The sequence below is a fragment of the Aedes albopictus genome, chromosome 2, assembly GCF_035046485.1.
Source record: "Aedes albopictus strain Foshan chromosome 2, AalbF5, whole genome shotgun sequence".
NCBI classification, from domain to species: Eukaryota; Metazoa; Arthropoda; class Insecta; order Diptera; family Culicidae; genus Aedes; species Aedes albopictus.
Window position 1 is genome coordinate 396,337,500 of NC_085137.1, and position 23,299 is coordinate 396,360,798.

General features: G+C 41.4%; 2 protein-coding genes across 2 annotated transcripts in view; one reads left to right on the top strand and one right to left on the bottom strand.

Moving 5' to 3' along the window:
- LOC109414878 (DAZ-associated protein 2) overlaps nucleotides 1–23,299 on the bottom strand; it is a 353,216-nt gene that overhangs the window by 237,521 nt on the left and 92,396 nt on the right. The window lies entirely within an intron of this gene.
- On the top strand, nucleotides 1,629–21,747 carry LOC109413521 (forkhead box protein C1-like). The gene is made up of 3 exons (XM_019687205.3): nucleotides 1,629–2,189; nucleotides 12,899–13,214; nucleotides 20,648–21,747. The coding sequence occupies exons 1-3, from the start codon at nucleotides 1,891–1,893 to the stop codon at nucleotides 21,572–21,574; spliced, it is 1,542 nt and encodes a 513-aa protein (XP_019542750.3). The 5' UTR covers nucleotides 1,629–1,890; the 3' UTR covers nucleotides 21,575–21,747.

The following is a 23,299-nucleotide window of genomic DNA, read 5'->3' on the forward strand; positions in this document are numbered from 1 at the left end:
GAGGAATTCCCAAAGGAATTCCAGTAAGAACTCTTAGAGGAATTTCTGGGGAAATTATTGGAGGAATCATTGAGGAATTCCTGGATAAGTCTCTTAATTTCCTGGAGGAATTCCTGGTTCAATTCCTGAAGGAATTTCTGGAGGAATCCATGGAGTAATCACTGGAGAAATCCCTGAGGGAGAAAATCCTAGTTAAACTCCTGAAGGAAACCCTGAAAGAATTCCCGAAAAAACTCCTGAAAAATAATCCAAGAGGAATTTCTGAAGAATTTCGTGAAAGAATTTCTGGAGGAATCCTTGGATGATTTTCTGGAAAAATTCCTGGAGGAATTTCTGTAGGAATTTCCGAAGGAAATCCTGGTGCAATTCCTGGATAAACTCCTGGACAAGTTCCTGGAGGAATTCCTGAAGAAATACCTGGGATAATTCCCGGAGCAATTTTTGGTGGAGTTCCTAGAGGAGTCCCTGGAGAAATGTCCAATTGAAATCTTAAAGAAATTCCTAGAGAAACTTCGGGAGAAACCCATCGAGGATTTCCTGGAGAAATTTATTAATAACCGTAGTAATTTCTGAAAGAATTCCTGGATCTTGAAGGTATTCCTGGAGGAGTCCTTGAATGAAATCCTGGAGGAACGCCTGAAGGAATGCCTGGAGGAATCCCTGTAGAAATTCCTGGAGACATGCCTGTAGGAATTCCTGGAGAAATTTCCCGAGAAATTCCTTTAATTTTTTTAGAGGAAATGCTGGAGGAATCCCTTCATGAATTCCTTGTGGAATCCCTTGGAGGAATTCCTGAAGAAATTCCTTGAAGAAGCACTGGAGGCTGTGCTAGGTGTACTGTGCAAAGCTACAAATCGTCATGCAGTGAGGGGGATCAGTGATACTTGAAGAATTGACATATGTGTATGCAGTTATTAACAGCCCCTAAGAATTATTTACACATATCAACAAAAATAACAACATGATCGATTCCAATACTTTATCCCTTCATGAATTCCTTGTGGAATCCCTTGGAGGAATTCCTGAAGAAATTCCTTGAAGAAGCACTGGAGGCTGTGCTAGGTGTACTGTGCAAAGCTACAAATCGTCATGCAGTGAGGGGGATCAGTGATACTTGAAGAATTGACATATGTGTATGCAGTTATTAACAGCCCCTAAGAATTATTTACACATATCAACAAAAATAACAACATGATCGATTCCAATACTTTATCTTCAAAACGACGCATCAATGCTGAAAAAGGATACATCCAGTTATGGAGAAAAGTCGTAAACCGGATAGTTGTTATGTTTGGAAACACACAGTTTTCCATCAACTCTCTAATGCACATTCCACCCGCCCGCCGTCCACTCTTGAGCCAACTCGGAGAAATTCTAGCGGCGCGTCGTCGTCCGTCGTTGGTTGGTGCGTGCTCTCAGGGAGAAGCAATCCGCAGCAATAACAAAGAGCATTCAAGGTTTACCGACTTTTCGGCGTTTTTGTTTTTATTACTCTCAATGTACGGAAAAACATAAATAAAGTGCGCTGCAGCAGGCTGCCCTGCCAGCTAAATAGCAGCCAGAGCCAGCAGCCAGCGTGTTTATTGTGGGTCCAGCAGCAGGAGGAAAACCCACCGAGGAAAAGCGGCTGAGTGGAGGGTTAAGGCGGGTGCGTGCGCGCGCGCGGCCGTGGAGTGATGTTTCTGTTTTTCGCGTCTGTTAAACAAATAGATGATCGTGTCTGAAAGGATCGTTGGATGATCATTTTCCTCAGTTTAGTCACTAATTGCATGTCGCGCGACTCGGAAGGCGGGAAAATCGGTTCAGTGATTTTGGATTTCGAATACGCAAGCGCCAGAGGTTTAGTGCAGATCGACGCAGCGTTCCGGAAGTTCCGTCGAGAGGAAGACAATGTTACCGTACAGTTCGTATGCCGCCGCGTTAGATCAAATTCATAGTATCAATCAGGAGTTATCGCTGTTCGCACAAAATGGACGATACTTTCCGATGGAAGCAGGTGCCAGTGCTGGGTTCCCAGGTTCAGCATATTTTGGATTAAATCAGTGGTCGCTGCCGTTTTCATTTCTGAAGGCGGCCCATCGCCCGGAAAAACCGCCTTTCTCCTACATTGCACTGATTGCGATGGCAATCAGTAGTGCACCGAATCAGCGGTTAACGCTCAGCGGGATCTACAAATACATCATGGATAAGTGAGTGAAGTGCAAAATTGGGTGTTGATAATTGATGGGATCTGGATTGTAAAATTCGGTATGTTGTACTGTCGCTGCTCAAAATAAGCTAGAATAAAAATGTGCTTATATATGCTATAAATTGAATCCATATAAAATGTGACGTTGTGGCCGTGAAGAATATAGGAGGATTCACTGATTAAACGTCACGGCAATCTTGGATTATTTTATTCACAATTTCATGAAATATTACAATAATCAATTAATCATGGCTTACGCAGTAATTTGATCTGTTTGGTGAATCCCCTAAATATAAATTGACAGTTGACAGCTATCCTCTTGAAAGAGGCCTAATAAAAGAGCCGGAACGTCGAGAAAAGCAAATCACACCGTTTTGAATAGTCCAAGACTGAGCAAGCCAGTTTTTCGGAAGTAAAAGTGGAAACCTTTCTCGTGTTTGGAATTGAATCATGAATTGAGTTGTTGTATCACTAAAAATATTTTAGAATTATCAAGACAAGTTCTCCACATAGTTAGTCAGATGGAACTTCTGAAATACTTACGATCATTTTTGTGGGTACCCCAATAAGAACTTTGGGCGTATTTAATTCTTCAAAGAAGTTTTGACTGAATTCCAGGAAAATTAAGAAACATATTTAGACTTTTACATTTTTTTCCAGTAATTATCTCAGGGCGGAATTATGAAGATGCCATTCATTAGTTCAAGATTTCTCCTCTATGGTTTCGTATTATGCGATTTACACAGTGTATTCTGTGTACCCTCGCATTTGGCGTTTCCCAATTGATACCGATTTGGTTCTATCGCTGCTGTTCTTTGTTGTTCTGTGATTGTGGAGAGTTTGATCTTGCCTAGTTTGGGTAGTGGCTACGGTTAGTATACCTCAGATAAATATTCAACGTAATACCAACGATCAATCTATTCAGACTTATGCAAAATTGCACAGCCCAAGTGGCTTTAGTCCTTACTAAGGGAAGTAAGGGAAATTTCCAACTAAGAAACCTTATCAACCCGGTGTTTGCTGTTTTTAGTAAAAATGATATGGAAAACTCGCGTGTCATGCCTCGATCAAATGTACTTGTTAATAACGCTATTGTCGCTGAACTAACTACTAGTGATGTGTATGTTGATATAATTGGCGTATACCTTAGTTGAGAGTTTTCTATTGATACGTCCATTGTTCGGTTTATTTACCGTATGATGAACCATCCCCTAGGGATAATTTCAGGCTAGTCATCGCATACTGCTCTTCAAAAGGCATTTCTAATGCTCACCTTATAATTTAGGGCAGCTCAGATATTAACTTGAAAGGCTCCAGTTTGATGGAATACTTAAGTAGTGGAGATCTTGGATTACTTAACATAAGTAACCGCCCAACCTTCTTAGTATCTGCTTGAGAGGAAGTGTTAGACATAACGCTTTGCTCTAACATAATTAGTTCTGAATTGAGCATTTGGAATGTATCAGATGAAGAATCTTTATCCGATCATCCATGCGATCATCGCTGCATTTTTTTTTGAACATTTAAATGTTACTTCGCAAACCTTGCTTTTCTGGAATCCCCGGTTAACCAACTGGGATCTATTTACTGATTTGGTTGCTGCAAAATTTCATGGATGGGGGTAAGAGGGTCAGAATGGACATCTGCAATATTTTCAAATATGCGAACTCTTTGGTACTTTTCATTAATGGAGAATACCCAACTAACAATTGCCAGCCGCAAACAAGCATGCATGCTGAATTGTTGCTTTATAATAGTAATTATAGCTGAAATAAAATTATGATGAACACATTACTGTACAAATGCTATTTCAATTGAAAAAGTAGCCAATGTTCAACTTTTCGTATTGGTATTAACAGTGATAATTTAAAACACATAGATATCAAGAAAAAGTTATTACTCTGTATAATGTATACTGTTAAGTACAAAAAAGATCTTCGGCTCCGTAAAGCGTTATACGCGATTGAGCCCCAAATAAATGAACTAGATAAAAAAAAATTAAAACACTTTTCAAGCGTTTAATAAGATTTTTATTCGACTCGCAGTAATTCCTATACAACATAGTTTAACAAGACTTTTTTCTGCTTCTTGTTAAGTTCATGTACAAATTAGGACATGTATTTGTATAATGTGTTTGTTCCGTCTTCGACCTAACGCACTGGTCAATCGCGACTGAAACTACCGTTTCTCAAACGATCTATTCCCGATTCGCGCCTCTGGAGGGATATCCGCGGCCCAGAGTGTTTAGCACGGTGATCGCACTAGTTATTATTCCCGCACCGACGAGAAGTTTCTTCCACCACAATCTATAACACCGAGGATCACCATGTAGAATAAAATCGATTTATTGCGACGACAACGTGTTATGCGTGTGGTGTATTCGCGCACTGAGAAGACTGACTAACTATCGATCTGAGCTATTCTCCTATCTCCGGGCTGCCGGAGTTAGGTTGAGTGTTCTGCTATCTACCTATCTCGTTATCTGGATGCTGCGAGAATGAGAGACCCACTCGCGGTCCTCAGTTAGGCTGATGACCGTTGCAGAGTGGGGTTTGAATAGATCTAACTGAACAAATTCTACGATACTTTACAGTGCTTTTCACAAGCCAAATAAGTGCTTTCGTATCATCATACTTCGACTCAGAGTACATGATGAAAAACACGTGCTTTTTACTGAACAACAGCTGAATGATCTATTGTTCAGTCGTTAACCATAATGTTGTGCTAATTCACCACTGCTGAATAGGAGTCGAAGTCTGATCATTATTAAACCACGGGAAGTTTATGTTTTGATTTGAGCGGTGCAATTCATCATCTCTAGGATGGCGCAGATAGGAAGGCATGCGGTTGGCAATCGACAGGTCTCGAGTTCGAATCTGGATTTAGGTAAATTTATGTGTAGTCAGTGCCGGATTTAGGCTTCGGGGGGCCCGGGGCAAACCCTATAAAGTGGGCCCCCAACAGCAAGATTTTGAAGATTTTATTTTTTTTCCTCCAATGTTGTGTATTGTTCGTACTTTTATTTTTTTCATTTTTTACGAACACGAATAATGTTGCTTTTCTGGTAATCAACCGAAATGGTATGTTAGACGTACGTAATGACCGGGGGGACGGCATCCTATTTTTTCTCTATGGAGTTTGACAGGTTGGATTGTGCCTCCTTACGTGAAGCATAAATTTATACTCCAGTCAAAATGTCCACCAACACAATCGTGAAAGTGGAATGTTTACCTTTTTAAGAGGGATATCGGGCCAAAACGCTTTTTTCAGATTAGATCTCATGAATGTGTTGAGCATGAAAGAACGAAATACATTAATAATTTTGAATTTGAGAGTGTCGGTATTTAAATCAAGTTCCTATAGCATCCTAATTCTTTGTAAAAAGACACACAACACTTCTTTTCACAAACTTTCTTTGCCAAGGTGCGTTTTTCTACATTTTCTCCCGCTGCTGTATTGACTGAATGTTAGTATTGGTGCGCACGATAAGCGGCAACAAAACCTTAGCACCCCCGTGGTAATGACTGAAGTTTATAGGCACAATTTATGTTGAAAAATGGAAAAATTGAGAGGAAAAATTGCGAAAAAAATCTGGTGAGGATTGAACCAACGTCTTCCTAAATTCGCGCGACAGGGCGCGTTGACCAACACTGCCACAGAAAAGGTAACGGTTTTGTGAAGTAGAAAGCCAACCTGAATTCAACACTCACCACACCCCCGTTCTTCTTCGCAATTCACCAACTCCATCGGTCCTTAGATGTCCACTTCCAACATTCTCCAATAAGATTACCTAGGCATATTGTGTAAAATATCTGGATTGCAATATTCTATGAGTATTTCAAGATTCAGATAGACAAAAGGTAGGACACCAGGGAAAACTTTAGCAAAACATTCTCAAAAACATAAGTGAAACTCAAAATATAGAGATGTTAAACCGCAGCTCCGACATATTTTGGGAAATCAGATTTCCAAAACTGCCCCGAATTTTCGAAACATCTCCTGGAATCGTTATCTTTTCTTTCCCATGATAACATCTGTACTCAATGAACTGATGCAGATAGGTACTAAGCAGTTGTTTTCAGAATGTATTTGTATAATCAATAGACTGATTTTTAAGTTACTCCAAAAACTTCTGTTCGTAGAGACGTTCTTGTGTAGTAACTTTAACTCACAGAAAAAAATCTACTGAACTCAATAAGAACTTTGAAGGGGTTTTAGAGGAACTCGCGTATTTCAAAATGAAACAAAAACTTCGTTCTACCAAATTGTTGAATACTGTTATGCCTATCTAGAGATGAATTTGCTGCAATCAAGCATTACAACCCAACCCTCAAAATAATCATTTTTGGAAAAACACTTCAATTCCAAACAGTTGGATTGTTAAGTAATTAAAATATTGAATCGAAAGAGCAAATTTCTTTGCTTCAAAATATCGAAGGACAAAAGGTCGACGGTGAAAAGATCGAGGGGTCAAACGGTCAAAATAATAAAAAATCTAAGCAGGACAAAAGGTCGAAAGGGCAAGTGGTCAAAAGAAGGAAAGGTCGAAAAGGGAAAACCCGGCCGAAAATGATCTTAAATCCTTGTTATCGTCTTCTTTCATACTTTAACATATCATTGTAACTTGGCCTGGATCTTTTCAACTTAGTGTTTTTAGCACTTCCACAGTTATTAACCGGTCGGAACACGCGCTTGGGCGATCTTAAAACTGCATTGCGCTCGCGCCGGCGTATCTTGACCTTTTTATGGAATTCGCTACAAATTTTACATAAATATCAGGAATATATTAAAATTCTCGGTGAGGATGTCATAAGAAATCTTGAAAGAAGTTTGTTAGAAACTTACTTATTTACTTTCAGTCCTGGGCACCCACGGTGGTGCAGAAGGTCGAATTGAGAGATTTGCATCCTGGGCGATTGTCAGCCATCGCCTTGACCTAATGTTAGGTCGAATGTCTGTCGACTTGCTTGATTTCGTTGTTGAGGCTGCGCCGCCATGAGCCTCTGGGTCTGCCTCTGCTGCGATGTACTGCCGGGTACCTTTTTTGTAATCAATGAACACCAGGTAGAGAGACTCTTGGAATTCATTGATTTGCTCCAGGATGATACGGAGCGTGACAATATAGTCCACACAGGATCATCCGACACGGAATCCTGCTTGCTGCCGTCGGAGAGTTGCGTCAATCTTGTCCTGTATCTGGTTGAATCACTTTGCAGAGGAATATGAGAACGATGCACAGTAATATGATACCCCGCCAAGCCAATTATCGGATACAGTCAGGTCACTCTTTTTGGGTACCTTTACTAAGACGCCTTGATTCCAGTCGGCCGGAAATGTCGCGGTTTCCCATATGTTGCGGAATAATTGATGCAGTAGTTGTGCGGATACTACGGGGTCAGCTTTGAGCATCTCAGCTGATATGCGATCGACCCCTGGGGCTCTGTTCGATTTCATGCTACGGATGGCTGTTTCTATCTCCTGCACTGATGGAGCTTCGGTGTTGACACGGGTAATGCGTCGAAACCTTGGCGGATCATGCTGAGGTGTTGATGGCGTGACCGACACTTGAAAAAGGATTCCAAAGTGCTCGAACCAGCGTTTCAACTGGTCAGCCGGGTCGGTCAGTAACTGTCCAGACGTGTCTTTCACAGGCATCATAGAATTCATCTTGGTCCCACTATAGCGACGTGAGACATCGTAGAGGAGACGGATGTCGCCTGTGTTTGCGGCTTTCTCGCCTTCGTCGGCTAGGGAGTCCGCCCACGCTGTTTTGTTCCGTCTACATGAGCGTTTCACTTCCTTCTCGAGAGCCGAATAGCGCTGACGGGCTACGGCTGTGGCTCCTCGTTCTATCACGGCTGTGGCGATCCTTCGCTCCTCTATCTTCCTCATGGTATCATCTGTGATTTACTGATTCTCCGGGTGCGTAGCTCACCCAAATTATTCTCGCCGGTGGCGACGAAGGCGTTCTTCGACGCTTCCACCTGCTGGAATATCCGCAGCACGGTTCTCTAGTTCCTCGACGAAGGAGTCTTCCAGTCGGCGTGTGTTGAACCGGCGCCTTATTTGCTCCTCCTGTCGCTGGATCCCGACAATGCGCAGTCGGATCTCGCCGATTAGGAGATGATGGTCGGACGCAATGTCGGCGCTATAGCAATGTCGGCGCTATCCACTTATCCGCGATCGGTAATGGCGGCGGCGGGCATATCAAACCGGTTCGGAATTTGACGTTTCTTGGGGGAAAATCAAAACAGTTTCATTCTCCTCCTCACCCCTTCACCCACCAATCGGTGGCGCCAACCGATTGCGATCCCCACGAAACGTCAAAATTCGAATCGGTTGGTTGTGCCCGCCGCCGCCATTACCGCTCGCGGATAAGTGGATAGGATCTCAAGCATAATACGGCATGCCTCATTGGCTAGTTGTGCCAGTTTACCCTGCTGGGCTAGGGTTAATACATTCCCGGATCCAATTCTTGTCCGTTGTTTCGCGCTAAAAGTTGTTGCCGTTGAATAAGTTCGTTTCGTAATCTTTCTTTTTAGGTTTATGTAACGGTTTTTTGGTTTCGGAAACAGTAGATTGTTGGCCTAAGTTCCCCTATCCACCGTGGTGGGGCTGCCACCTTAGGTATAGCTTCCGGTGGAGGAGCATACTCAGCCGCTGGATGCTAGAACAGACGCTGTTTGAGCCGCACCTCCTTGGTGAACAGACGCTCGGGTCGTACCTCCTCAATCTAGCTGAAGTCAGAAGGACAACAGTGCCCAGGATGCACTACCAGCTAAGCACACAAATTTTAGCTGGCGGTCTTTGTCATCGCTTGACCCGTGGAAGCATGAGGTAGGAACCAGAGCTATGTTGGACGCTCTCCTTTTCGACTCTCCGTTTTGCAGCCCAGTTTGTTAGAAAGCTTTGAAAATAAGTCTGGCGAATGGGCAGTTTGCATACATCCGTCAAAAATGTTGTTATTGCTAAGGGATCTGTAAATATATCGCCAGAGAATCACCCGTGATCTTCGACAAAGCGAGACTTATTTGTAAAAAATGAATTCAGAAACGAAAGTATGAGATTAAGGAAATACAGTCGAACCTCCATGAGTCGATGTTCCTTGACTCGATATCGACTCATGGAGGTAATTTTTTCCATACTGAAAAATAATTTCTGGGTTACACAGTTCGAAAAAAAAAAACCTGTAAAATTCCGACGGATCGAATGTAACAAAAGGACCCCGTCATATATGATGGAAATTTTTGTGCGATCTTAAAATTACATTGCGGATGTCTGTTAGAAAATGTAAAGAAAAATTGAGCTCCGAGTGAGAATTGAACTCAGATCCTTGGGGTGTGAGTAGCACGCCCGAGCTCTCTCGGCTATCTCAGCTTGTTGAAGATGAGCAGACAGTCAAAGTTAATCTGCTTCTACCATAATGCACGCATTCCCGACATGCTCCGGCTGCTGCAGAGAGTACTGAGAGAAGCAACGGGGAAACCACCACAGCTGCGAGCAGCCGTTCGTTGACGGAGAGTGGCTGGCATGATTTATAGCAGATGCATGTAAATTTAAAGCGAATATGCTTCAAAATCTGTAAACAAGCCGTCTGACCAGCAGCGGGCTGCTTAGCTGACGTTAAATGTTGGTGTTTTACATTTTTCTGCCGCAAATTTCAGTTGATCTTCAATTTACGTGCTGTTTAACTTTCATATTTTTTTGCTGTGTACTATGATGGTCCCCTCAAAAAGCTTCCCAAAGGATTTTTGTTCCATTACTCGATATTTCCTTGAGTCGATGGCCCCTTCAATATCGACTCATGGAGGTTTTACTGTATATAAAACTAAGTATGTCATGAGGTAAGCTTTGCGCTATGGTCCACTGCACGAATTTATGTTGGCCTGCTTACTCTCACAGAAAATTTGACTTTTGAGCGGTGCCGACACCTCTCAAACGTCAAATTTCGTGTGAGAGTAAGCAGGCCAATGAAAATTCGTGCAGTAATCCATTATGGGTGCTTCACCAAACAATTTATTTATATAAAGTGCTCCGTGTGCCAAAAGTCTGAAAACCCCCACATAATACAAACTGTAACTTTTAAACTGATTGGATTTTAAAAATTTGTCCATCAAAAATGTAAATGAAATCAAAATACATAAAAGCGAGGGTCGACTAAATCTAGGTACACCTGTACCTAGTTTGATAGGGTATATGACCATTGACCATGATTCATCCAACCATTTGAAGGACAATTCTTCAGCAATTCATATCTTTATAAGAAACCGGTGGATTTTTTATGCTCCAAGAATTTTTTGCTTTCAAGCCTTAGAAGTTCAACGAGGATTTCGTCCTTCCCAGCATTGTTGTATCCCAGTTTATATAGGGCCTTCTTAACTTCATCAAGTTTTGGTGGGCCCATCGAATGACTCTCATCAGTGATTAATTTTGTCACTCAAGTGCCGAGCTTGTCGTGCACCTCTCCAACTTTTCACTGAGGTTTGCAAAATAACAAACTGAGGGGGATATACCGTTTGAAAGTTAAATAAGAGTGTGCTTTCCTGCATACAGAAAAAGAATTGAAAAATCAAGATATCTTCAATTGGTCTTGAATAACCCATTCACACATAGGTGGTAACAAAACAGAAAGATATAAAAGAAAACTGTCTGCGCAAAAAATCGGGAAAGCGATAGGAATCCCATTTCGGTCTGGTATGGTGGCGCTGAACACATCGTTTAGAAAAAATAATCTTCGTCTCGATTGGGAGTGTTATCTGGTCTGTGTGGTCTGCTTGTACCTACTTGCAGCCACTATGGTACCTACAAGTATAACAATGAGCGAGCTCATCCTGCACTACAATTCTCGACAATGACTGGTGAGTATATGTTCCAGCTGCTATAGTTGAGGAGGCGTTCGTGTGGATGGAATTGGAAAATTTAGAGTTTAGGTGTATCACGAGGAAATGATTGAACGTCTGTCTTTGCTCCCCTGCTCGAGCTCCAATGCGTCTGTCTGCGGTCCAACTTGTGGAATCTTTTTGATGACTTTCTCATTTTTGCGAACTGTAGAGATCTTTCAATTCCCGTTTAGTGGAAACGTTCGTTGTAGAGGGCTACTGTAGCCTGTAACAATTGGATCCATAATTGATGTTGTTTGATGAAACTACTAGCGCTTGGTGGAGTTTAAGAATGAGTCTAGCTATATAGGGTATCGCGCCACTTGGGCGGTGGCTTCTATATTCGTCTGTTTTCCACTATAACTCAGTCAATTTTGAACCAATTGACTTGAAATGTTGTACACGGGTAGATACTATACCTATCTCACTGCATCCCAAAAATTGTGTCAATTGATTCAAATTTGACTGAGTTATAGCGGGAAACAGACGAAAATAGAAGCCACCGCCCAAGTGGCGCGATTCCCTAGTATACATATTTTATATCCCAGCTTATAGAAGGGCTACAAAAGTTTTTACTTGTTTTTATTTAATGCGCAGTTTTGTAATACATATTGTATTTTGAAAAGTATCATAAATATATAAAACTACTACAAAACTATCACATATTTTTCGGTGGGTTACAATATAATACAGAGTAGTCATTGAAATTTTCAGTTAAATTCTATTCATCCTATATTTGTAGAATATCCGTGTCGTGTCCCGATCCATGGCTGTTTGTCTCCAGTTCCGCACTCTGCGTAGGGTTCGCAGATCGTCCTCCACTTGGTTGACCCACCTAGCTCGCTGCGCTCCACGTCTTCTTGTACCGGTCGGATGACTCTCGAGAACCATTTAAATCGGGTTGATATCCGAAATCCTGATGACGTGGCCCACCCACCGTAGCCTCCCGATTTTCGCGGTGTGGACGATGATTGGTGCTCTCAGCAGCTGATGCAACTCGTGGTTCATTCGCCTTCTCCAAGTCCCGTCTTCCATCTGCACTCCGCTGTAGATGATTCGCAACCTTCGCAAAACCTTCCGTTTGAAAACTCCAAGGGCGCGTTGATCCTCTGCATGTAGAATGCATGTTTCGTGCCCGTAGAAAACTACCGGTCTAATCAGCGTTTTGTAATGACTAATCCCATTCGCCTGGCTTCATTCTTACGTCGGATGACGTAAGAATCGCCATCGTCTCAACTTTTGCGAGCTTAAATATCAATATCATCAGCGAAACCAAGCAGCTGAACGGACTTCGTGAAAATCGTTCCACTTGTGTTTGTCCCCGCTCTCCTTATTACAACCTCTATGGCAATGTTAAACAGCAAGTACGAAAGACCATCACCTTGCCGTAAGCCTTTGCGAGATTCGAAGAGACTCGAGAGGGTTCCTAATACTCGAACTACGCACATCACTCGATCCATCGTCGCCTTGATCAATCGTATCAGTTTATCCGGGAATCTGTATTCGTGCATAATCTGCCATAGCTGGTCTCGATCGATTGTATCATACGCCGATTTCTGGCGGATGGCGAACATCTGATCCGTTGTAGCGCGTTCACTCATGATCCAGCCTGATATTGCCCCACGAATTCTCTTGCAATCGGAATATCCAATGGATAAAATGTTGTGACTAATTTTATCAATTATCCATAGTATCTACCTATAATAAAACTAGTCAAAATATTTCGTTTTTTTTTTTTCATTTTTGTAAGAAAATTACCGTATGAGTTCATTAGTCATGATATTACAAGTTCAAATATAATTGATTAATTTTACCTCATTCTTCCGTTCAGCTTCCCGTACTACCGCGAGAACAAACAAGGCTGGCAAAACTCCATCCGGCACAACCTTTCGCTGAACGATTGCTTCATCAAGGTACCCCGGGACAAATCGGCGTCATCGTCGTCCGGTGGCAAACCGTCCACTGCTGGTGCCGGTGGCGATGGTGCAGATTCCAACGATGGCAACAGCAGTGGAATCGGCGGTGGCAAAGGCAGCTACTGGATGCTGGACCCGTCGGCAAACGATATGTTCGAGCAGGGCAATTACCGCCGACGGAGAACGCGCCGGCAGCGAAACGCGAAAATGATCCTGAATGGCCATTTTCAGGTGAGTGTCGGCGGTTCGGTTGTTTGCTGTTGATTGAGCGTTGGCGTTATTTTTCTATGCATGTTGCTCTGGGGTTTTTTATGATATTGTATGCCTGTTTAGCGGGAGAGGAACTTTGTTGGGATTGTGAGAATGCACAGTGGGAAAAATCGACCCAAAAAACGGATCTTTTAACGCCGCTGGTTTCGGTACGTGAAGTTGACCATTTCTGACGTTAAAAATTACGAGAAATCGATTGGTGCTAAATTCATTCACCGCACGGCACGGGAAGTGGTCCATTTTGCCCCATTTGGCCCTTTTTTCATACAAAAAGAGATTCAAAATGTACTTTCAAACAACTCACACGAGTGTAGATCGCTGAAAATAGCTGCAAGTGTAATTAGAGGTTTATAGAAATCATAAACATTCATGAAAGATCCTTGGAAATGCTTATTTTGCCCCATATGCCCCAACAACTGCTGGAAATTGTGAATTTTATATAATTATGAATGCATTTTTAAGGTTACTGATTTGAATTTGATTTTTTTGCATAAACAAAAAGCGCTAGATCTGTTATCACCAGTATAATATTCAGTAGTTGTCCAATTTACCCCATTTTGCCCTATTATCATAGAAAAATGGGATTTAAAATGTATTTATAAGAAACAGATACAGCCATGGAACGATGAAATTAGTTTTAGTTGCAATTGAAAGCTAACAGTTATCAAGCGCATATATGAAAATATTTTCCCTATTTTACCCTACATGCCCCTAAAACTGCTGGATAATAACAAAACTTGTATGGTTTTGTAATGTTGCTAAATGCAAAACATGAAGTCCTGAAACATCTTGGATATATTCAAATGCGGTTTATCGATTTATACTAGAATCATTTTCGGAATGGTATGAATAGCTGTCCATTTCACCCCAATTAGCCATGATTTTTTGTCATGTAATGAATAAATTATTTTGCAATGATTTTTGTCAGGTAATGAATAAATTAATTTCCCTTATTAGCATTGGTACTGAAACCAATGTTATCAAAAAGACATATATATGATTTTTTTTCTATATTTTCAGCTTTTGATGGGGAATTAAGGGCATAATAAGCATTTTAAGAAATATGTCAAATATGCGCTAAATTGATTGATTGGAGCCCTTTTGGTCTTAAAGTACCAAATTATATATATTTGAGATGCCTCATTAAATCAGTTGTGTGCATATTTGCCACAAATTAGATTATTATTGATGCTTATAATACCCTGAATTCTCCACCAGTTATATTTTTAACTGTCCTTTCGATTGCATTGGCTTCAGTACCAAAATTTCAGCAATTCGGACATAAGCAAATGCGGGAAACCAATCAATTAATCAAGGCGAAAACAAATCAGGGCAAATTGGGGTGAAATGGACAGCTATTTGTACCCTCCCGAGAATTCTAAAGCTAATCGATAAACCGTATTTGTACATAAAAAATTAACAGGACTTCCTGTATTGCACCAAGTGACATCATAAAATAATACGAAAAATGTTATCATCCAGCAGTTTTAGGGTCATGTGGGGAAAAATAGGGAAAATATTTTCATATATGCCCATGATAACTGTTAGCTTCCAATTGCAACTAAAACTAATTTCAACGTTCCATAGCAGTATTTGTTCTTTATAAATGCATTTTAAATCTTATTTTTCTACGATAATGGGGCAAAATGGGGCAAATTGGACAACTACTGAAGATGATTATGGTGATAACAGATCTAGCGCTTTTCGTTTATGCAAAAAAATCAAATTCAAATCAGTAACCTTAAAAATCCATTCATAACTATATAAAATTCACAATTTCTAGCAGTTGTTGGGGCATATGGGGCGAAATCAGCATTTCAAAGAATCTTTCATATTTTTTTATGATTTCTATTAACCTCTAATTACACCTGCAGCTAGTTTCAACGATCTACGGTCGTGTTAGTTGTTTGAAAGTACATTTTGATTTTCTTTTTGTATGAAAAAAGGGCCAAATGGGGCAAAATGGACCACTTCCCGTGCCGTGCGGTGAATGAATTTAGCATCAATCGATTTCTCGTATTTTTTACGTCAGAAATGGTCAACTTCACGTACCGAAACCAGCGGCGTTAAAAGATCCGTTTTTTGGGTCGATTTTTCCCACTGTGGAATGGTTTGAAGCCGGATTTTTTTCAAGCGCTATTATAGATTTTTTTCTACGTATTTCTGTGGTTTTGGTGCTCAATAGCATAAAACAAGCAGGATATGATGCAACATATTTTTTCTGGATATCCTAGGTCATCCAAACTGTTCTTTACTTTAGATCCTAAAGTCTACGGATGGATCAGTAACTTTTTTCATTATGCAAATCTACGTTTTGTATTCTATCATGCTCAGTAAGTCTTCTAAAAAAACTAGTAGGCAGTATCAGATCAGTCGGAATATCCTAGGTCATCCAAATTGTTCTTGAGTTTAGATCCTAAAGGCTACGGGTGTAACAGTAATTTCTTTCATTACACAAAGCTACAATTTGTATTCTATCATATCCGGCAAGTCTTCTGAAAGTTCAATAGACAATATCACGTTAGTCGGGATATCCTAGGTCATCCAAACTATTTTTGAGTTTAGATCCTAAAGTCGACGGGTGTAACAGTAACTTCTGTCATTATCAGTGTACGCAGAATATGCCGCCGCAAGCGAAAAACAGCCAACAAAGAAGGCACGGCAACAACGCTTTGTTTTTTCGTTAGCAGATAATGACAAAATCGCTTCCGAGTTTGTTCACAACAAAAACGGTAGGAATTTTTGTCTCGTTCTATTCACATCGTGATTTTCGCATTGTTTTACAACTGAAACTCAACTCTGAGGTTTGCAAGAGTCTTATTTCGTCCAAATGCTTATGAATTCGATAATGTGGGTCGAAAATTTTAGCAGAAAAGCCGAAATATCAGCACACGCACGGCAAGCGATGTTTGTTTTATTGCTCTCATCGCCTGACATGCGTTTGTTGCGGAGCGCCTTTGTTACCAACATGCACCGCTTAGGACAAAGCGTTTGTTTTTCGGCGTGATCCGTTTTTCGTACCCTGGTCATTATACAAAGCCACAATTTGTATTCTATTATGTCCAGTAAGTCATCTGAAAGTTCAATAGACAGTATCAGGTCAGAAATAATATTCTAGGTCATCCAAACTGTTTTTGAGTTTAGATCCTAAGGTGTACGGGTGTAACCGTAACTTCTTTAATTATACAAAGCTTAGATTTGTATTCTATAATGTCCAATAAGTATTCTGGAAGTTCAATAGACAGTATCAGCTTAGTCGGGATATCCTAGGTCATCCATACCATAATCTATTGTGTCCAGTAAATCTTCTGAATGTTCAATGGATATCGGACGATGGATTTGACGGGCTTGGTGGTCTAGTGGCTACCGCTTCTGATTCATATGCAGAAGGTCATGGGTTCAATCCCTGGCCCGTCCTTTGATCTGTGTAAAGCACCGTTAAATGTAATCGAAACGTTAATATTTTATCAGCAATTTAACACTTTTTGTAAGATGTTTACAAAATTTTTCATTGACTTTCATTCAGTTGACAAACGAGTATCGAGCAGCTGACTATGAATATGCTGGCAAGTGAATGAAAATTGTCGCACGGTGAACTTCAACACGTATGCTCGAAAGTTTTGCGCCCTGCTTGTTAGTTAGTTTTCTACCAATTGACTTGATTTTTGGAATATGGTAAGATACGCACAGTGTCTAGCTATGCACAAAATTTCATATCACTTGGTTCGAAATTGACTGAGTTATAGCAGCAAGTGCTCACAATAGGTGCTCCTGCCCAAATAGTCCCAGGCCCTATTTATGCAATGAGTTGCAAAATGAAGATTTTTACAGTTGCATACAACATGTTTTGCCATGACAAAAAAAAGCTTGGGTATGATTGACTCAATCTGTACCATTTTGCTTCCCCATGGCTAAATGCCCAAGTAACACACTTGTCACCGAAGAGTCACGGCGGCGCAGGTTTTTGTTGCGCAGAAGTCACTGCGACTTACTTCTAACAAATAAACATCTACTTGCTAGAAGTAAGTCACAGTGACTTCTGCGCAACAAAAACTTGCGCCGCCGTGACTCTTCGGTGACAAGTGTGTTACTTGGGTGGGAGGTTGTTGTTGAGGTATTGCAAGACCTGGTGTTATTATTCACCAGATATTCGTTAGAAACACTTACTTACCTTACCGGTCAGGCTAAGGCCAGGGTTCCCTCTGCTGCACATAGTAGCCTCCTCCATTCCACTCGGAATATGGCTGTTTGTCTCCAGTTCCGTACTCTGCGTAGGGTCCCCAGATCGTCCTCGATTTGGTCGACCCACCTAGCTCGCTGCGCACCACGTCTTCTTGTACCGGTCGGATGACTCTCGAGAACCATTTTAGTCGGGTTGCTATCCGACATCCTGATGACGTGACCCGCCCACCGTAGCCTCCCGATTTTCGCGGTATGGACGATGGTTGGTTCTCCCAGCAGCTGATGCAGCTCGTAGTTCATTCGCCTTCTCCAAGTCCCGTCTTCCATCTGAACTCCGCCGTAGATGGTACGCAACACCTTCCGTTCGGAAACTCCAAAGGCGCGTTGGTCCTCTGCACGTAGGGTCCATGTTTCATGCCCATAGAGGACGACCGGTCTAATCAGCGTTTTGTAGATGATTAACTTCGTGTTACGGCGAACTTTATTCGATCGTAGAGTTCTGCGGAGTCCAAAGTAAGCACGATTTCCTGCCACAATGCGCCTCTGAATTTCTCTGCTGGTGTCGTTGTCGGCGGTCAGCAGTGAGCCCAAGTACACGAATTCTTCAACCGCCTCGATTTCATCACCGTCGATATAAATTCGGGGTGGCTGGCGGGGTGATTCCTCCCTGAAGCCCTTTGCCATCATGTACTTTGTCTTCGACTCATTAATGACTAATCTGATTCGCCTGGCTTCACTCTTTAGTCGGATGTACGTTTCCGCCATCGTCTAAAATTTACGAGCAATAAATAATATCAATATCATCGGCGAAATCTAGCAGCTGAACGGACTTCGTGAAAATCGTCCCACTCGTGTTTATCCCCGCTCTCCTTATTACACCCTCTAAAGCAATGTTGAACAGCAGGCACGAAAGACCATCACCTTGCCGTAACCCTCTGCGCGATTCGAAAAGACTCGAGAGTGTCCCTGATACTCAAACTACGCACATCACTCGATCCATCGTTGCCTTGATTAATCGTATCAGTTTATCCGGGTACCTATCCGTAATCGTGCATAATCAGCTATAGCTGTTCTCAATCGATTGTATCATACGCCGATTTGAAATCGATGAACAAGTGATGTGTGGGCACGCTGTATTCGCGGTATTTCTGCAACACCTGGCGAATGGCGAACATCTGGTCCGTTGTAGCGCGTTCACCCATAAATCCAGCCTGATATTGCCCCACGAACTCTTTGCAATCGGTGATAGACGGCGGACATAAAATTTGAGAGAGTATCTTGTAGGCAGCGCTCAGTAGTGTGATCGCGCGGTAGTTCCCGCAATCCAACTTCTCGCCTTTTTTGTAGATGGGACACACCTTCCATCCATTTCTCCGGTAATACTTCCTCCCAAATCTTGGTTATGACCCAGTGTAGTGCTCTCACCAGTGCATCTCCACCGTATTTTAGAAGCTCGCTTGGTAGTTGATCTGCTCCAATGCTTGGGAACCATGAGTGGAATATCAGGAGGATTTTTTGCCGAAATCCTGGAATGAATCCCTATAGGATCCTCGGGAGGCATTACAAGAACTGGTAGTAATCCTAGGAGAGTTCATTGGGGAATTATCGGGAGGATTTGCTGAATATTATTATAGAAAAATCCCTACGGGAGGCCTTGTATGCGTACCGAGATACCGTCAAGTCGCCAGTCACTATAGATTTTAGAGGATTTGGGGCGAATATGGGCTGTCATTTGACATCAATCTTATAAACATTGTTGGTGCCGCTGTTAATTGCTTTTATTATAGGTTAACATTAAAGCAATATCCAGAAAGTAGTTTTTTTTACATAATTTGGTGATATAGTACAATTATTAGTAGAAGGTAGTAAGGTCGCCTGATTCCGTGGTAGGTCCCCATTCAACGTGTATCAATCATTTTATTCTATTTTGTTTAAAAACGATCAAAACATCCCAGCCAAGTGAATTTTCTTCGTGTTTATTAATTTCTAGTAATAACTGGTAAGATTTAATTAGAAAAACCAATTTCAAATTTTAATTTTTTTTAGTTTTATGGGACAATATGGGGCACGGTGAATGGAGACCATTGATTTTTAGGGTATCCATTTACCGTGCCTTTTTGTTTCAATTAAAAAGTACGAATAATCGTAATTGCTTTGGTAATGCAAAATAAATACCTGATATGTGAATTTAATTGCTTCTTGGTTGAATAAAAACGTTACTACATCTACATTCAGGTTATCGCTTAAATCACCTTAGCGCAGTTTTCGTTTTTTCACCATGAATGCAGCGAACTAGCAGAAAACCGCTTCATGTAAACACACTTTAGTGTCAAAATGGTACTTTAAAAAGTTTTAATGGGCGCTTTGACTTGGTAACAATTCATTAGTGCTGTATTGGTGAAATTGAAGGAAAATTGCCATACAATTCAATCGTAATATGGAAAAAATGAAAAAAAAAGTATATTCGAGACACACGGTGACTGGCGACCTAACGGTATAGAACGGTATATGTGAAATAATTTACATCAGTGCTATCTAGTGTGGAAATGTTTAACTGGAAATCTTTTCGACACAGGTATATGACTTTTTAACATTTGAACGGTTTGGTTGAAGACGCCATCTTTTATTTCTTGACTTAGTTGAGATATTAACAACAGTTGTTTTTTTTCTTCCCAGCTCCACCTTGTCGAAAGTTTTTTACTGAAATTAGATCATCGAACTAAGTTTGGCCACATTTACTGAAAACATAAAAACTGAGGTGCCTAGTAAGCAAATTCTGAAGTTAATTGTTCACCATGTAAGAAGTATGGATTTTCTGAGCAACTTCTCCGAAGACAGTATGCTGAAATATTGTGTAATTATTAAGATATTCACTTCAAAAGTACTGTCCTATGAATTGGACTATTTATCAGTGGATATGGGTTAATTTAACCATAAACAATATTTATTTATATTATAATAAGAGATCAGATTGCATTAATATTTTAGAAAAGTCACGGTTTAAATGTTTTTAAGAAACAAATATATAGGTAGGCCTCTGCCTACCCTGAGCTTGTCACAAGTTTCCTGTTCCTTATTATTTCTCACCAAGGTTTGAGAAATTTTCCAATTTTAGATCCTTATCTACGTGAAACATCAGTCCAATTTTTTCGCATCTCTGAGGAAACCACAGCTTCATCCATTTCCCTCTATTCATTCTCTTCCCCTCGCAGGCATCACCATTTGCGATGGCGTTCCCTTCGTCAGCTGCGATGGCCACGGCGGAATTCATTAAAACAACAGCATCCACAAACGATTTCCATCATCTGATAGGCGGCCACAATTTGGAGGCAGTCGCACCAAACTGCTACCCCGCGGCAACGGCAACGGTGCTCGGTGGAAACGCTGGCCATTCGGTGCTGTCGCTACCGCCGAGCTCTTCATCATTACCTGGCGGGCTGCTGCCGATTGCCACATCGCCGTGTCCTTCGTCGAACTCGACGTGCTCTTCGCCATCGCAGCAGAATTACCTTCATCACCACCAGCACCAACAGCAGCAGCTACACTATCAACTTCAGCATCACGAGCAACAATCAGCTTCAGGTGGTCCAATTTCGACAAATGAAGACATAAAACGAGATTTTGATGAAGCAACCGATAGCGGCAGTCTAACGAGCTTCCCTGCGGTGGTCCTGCTGGACTACGGTGAATCCTTAGCCGCCATGCAGTCCACTGCCGCAGCCAAGCCGCCCGATAATTATTTAGAAAATTTTCAATCGAATTTTCCCTCGTTGGATGCATTCCTGGGTGAGCTGGGCGAGTTGAAGGTAAAAACCTCAACGACGACGACGACGACTAGCACCACGGGAGGCCATTTGAACGTTGACGACGACATCGCCGAGGACTGCAGCCACCAGTACCACTTTGGCCACCGTGGCCAACGACCGGAAGGATACGATGAGCGGAGTATTGTAAACAGCTCACCGCAAATGGAACCACAACAAAAACAGACACCGGTAGAAGTTGGCAGTACTTCCGGAACTGCCGTTGCCACCAGCATGGGGTCGGTTTGTGCTGCTAGTGCTGCTGTCAGACCGAAGAAGACCAGTGGTTTAAAGTCGAGTAATTTTACCATTGAAAGTATTATGCGAAAGCACTAGTGAGTGAGTGGGGAGCATTGCATCGCCACAGGGGGCACGCTCGCCGGTGCAGTGGAGCATTTTCAGTCAGGTGCCATAACAAATTTTCCGAGTAGGCTAAGCGAGTAATAAACTAGTCAGGGCTTTGTATTTATTTTTGGTATGCGACGAATAAAGTGGATATAGTACGTGAATGCGGGGTGTTTTTTCTATTAGCAGTAAAATAATTTAAAATAGAATTTCTACGAAGACAACTAGACAAGCAGACAAGAAGGTGAGAAGACGAGAAAACGAGAAGACGAGAAGACGAGAAGACGAGAAGACGAGAAGACGAGAAGACGAAAAGACGAAAAGACGAAAAGACGAAAAGACGAAAAGACGAAAAGACGAAAAGACGAAAAGACGAAAAGACGAAAAGACGAAAAGACGAAAAGACGAAAAGACGAAAAGACGAAAAGACGAAAAGACGAAAAGACGAAAAGACGAAAAGACGAAAAGACGAAAAGACGAAAAGACGAAAAGACGAAAAGACGAAAAGACGAAAAGACGAAAAGACGAAAAGACGAAAAGACGAAAAGACGAAAAGACGAAAAGACGAAAAGACGAAAAGACGAAAAGACGAAAAGACGAAAAGACGAAAAGACGAAAAGACGAAAAGACGAAAAGACGAAAAGACGAAAAGACGAAAAGACGAAAAGACGAAAAGACGAAAAGACGAAAAGACGAAAAGACGAAAAGACGAAAAGACGAAAAGACGAAAAGACGAAAAGACGAAAAGACGAAAAGACGAAAAGACGAAAAGACGAAAAGACGAAAAGACGAAAAGACGAAAAGACGAAAAGACGAAAAGACGAAAAGACGAAAAGACGAAAAGACGAAAAGACGAAAAGACGAAAAGACGAAAAGACGAAAAGACGAAAAGACGAAAAGACGAAAAGACGAAAAGACGAAAAGACGAAAAGACGAAAAGACGAAAAGACGAAAAGACGAAAAGACGAAAAGACGAAAAGACGAAAAGACGAAAAGACGAAAAGACGAAAAGACGAAAAGACGAAAAGACGAAAAGACGAAAAGACGAAAAGACGCTCGCCGGTGCAGTGGAGCATTTTCAGTCAGGTGCCATAACAAATTTTCCGAGTAGGCTAAGCGAGTAATAAACTAGTCAGGGCTTTGTATTTATTTTTGGTATGCGACGAATAAAGTGGATATAGTACGTGAATGCGGGGTGTTTTTTCTATTAGCAGTAAAATAATTTAAAATAGAATTTCTACGAAGACAACTAGACAAGCAGACAAGAAGGTGAGAAGACGAGAAAACGAGAAGACGAGAAGACGAGAAGACGAGAAGACGAGAAGACGAGAAGACGAAAAGACGAAAAGACGAAAAGACGAAAAGACGAAAAGACGAAAAGACGAAAAGACGAAAAGACGAAAAGACGAAAAGACGAAAAGACGAAAAGACGAAAAGACGAAAAGACGAAAAGACGAAAAGACGAAAAGACGAAAAGACGAAAAGACGAAAAGACGAAAAGACGAAAAGACGAAAAGACGAAAAGACGAAAAGACGAAAAGACGAAAAGACGAAAAGACGAAAAGACGAAAAGACGAAAAGACGAAAAGACGAAAAGACGAAAAGACGAAAAGACGAAAAGACGAAAAGACGAAAAGACGAAAAGACGAAAAGACGAAAAGACGAAAAGACGAAAAGACGAAAAGACGAAAAGACGAAAAGACGAAAAGACGAAAA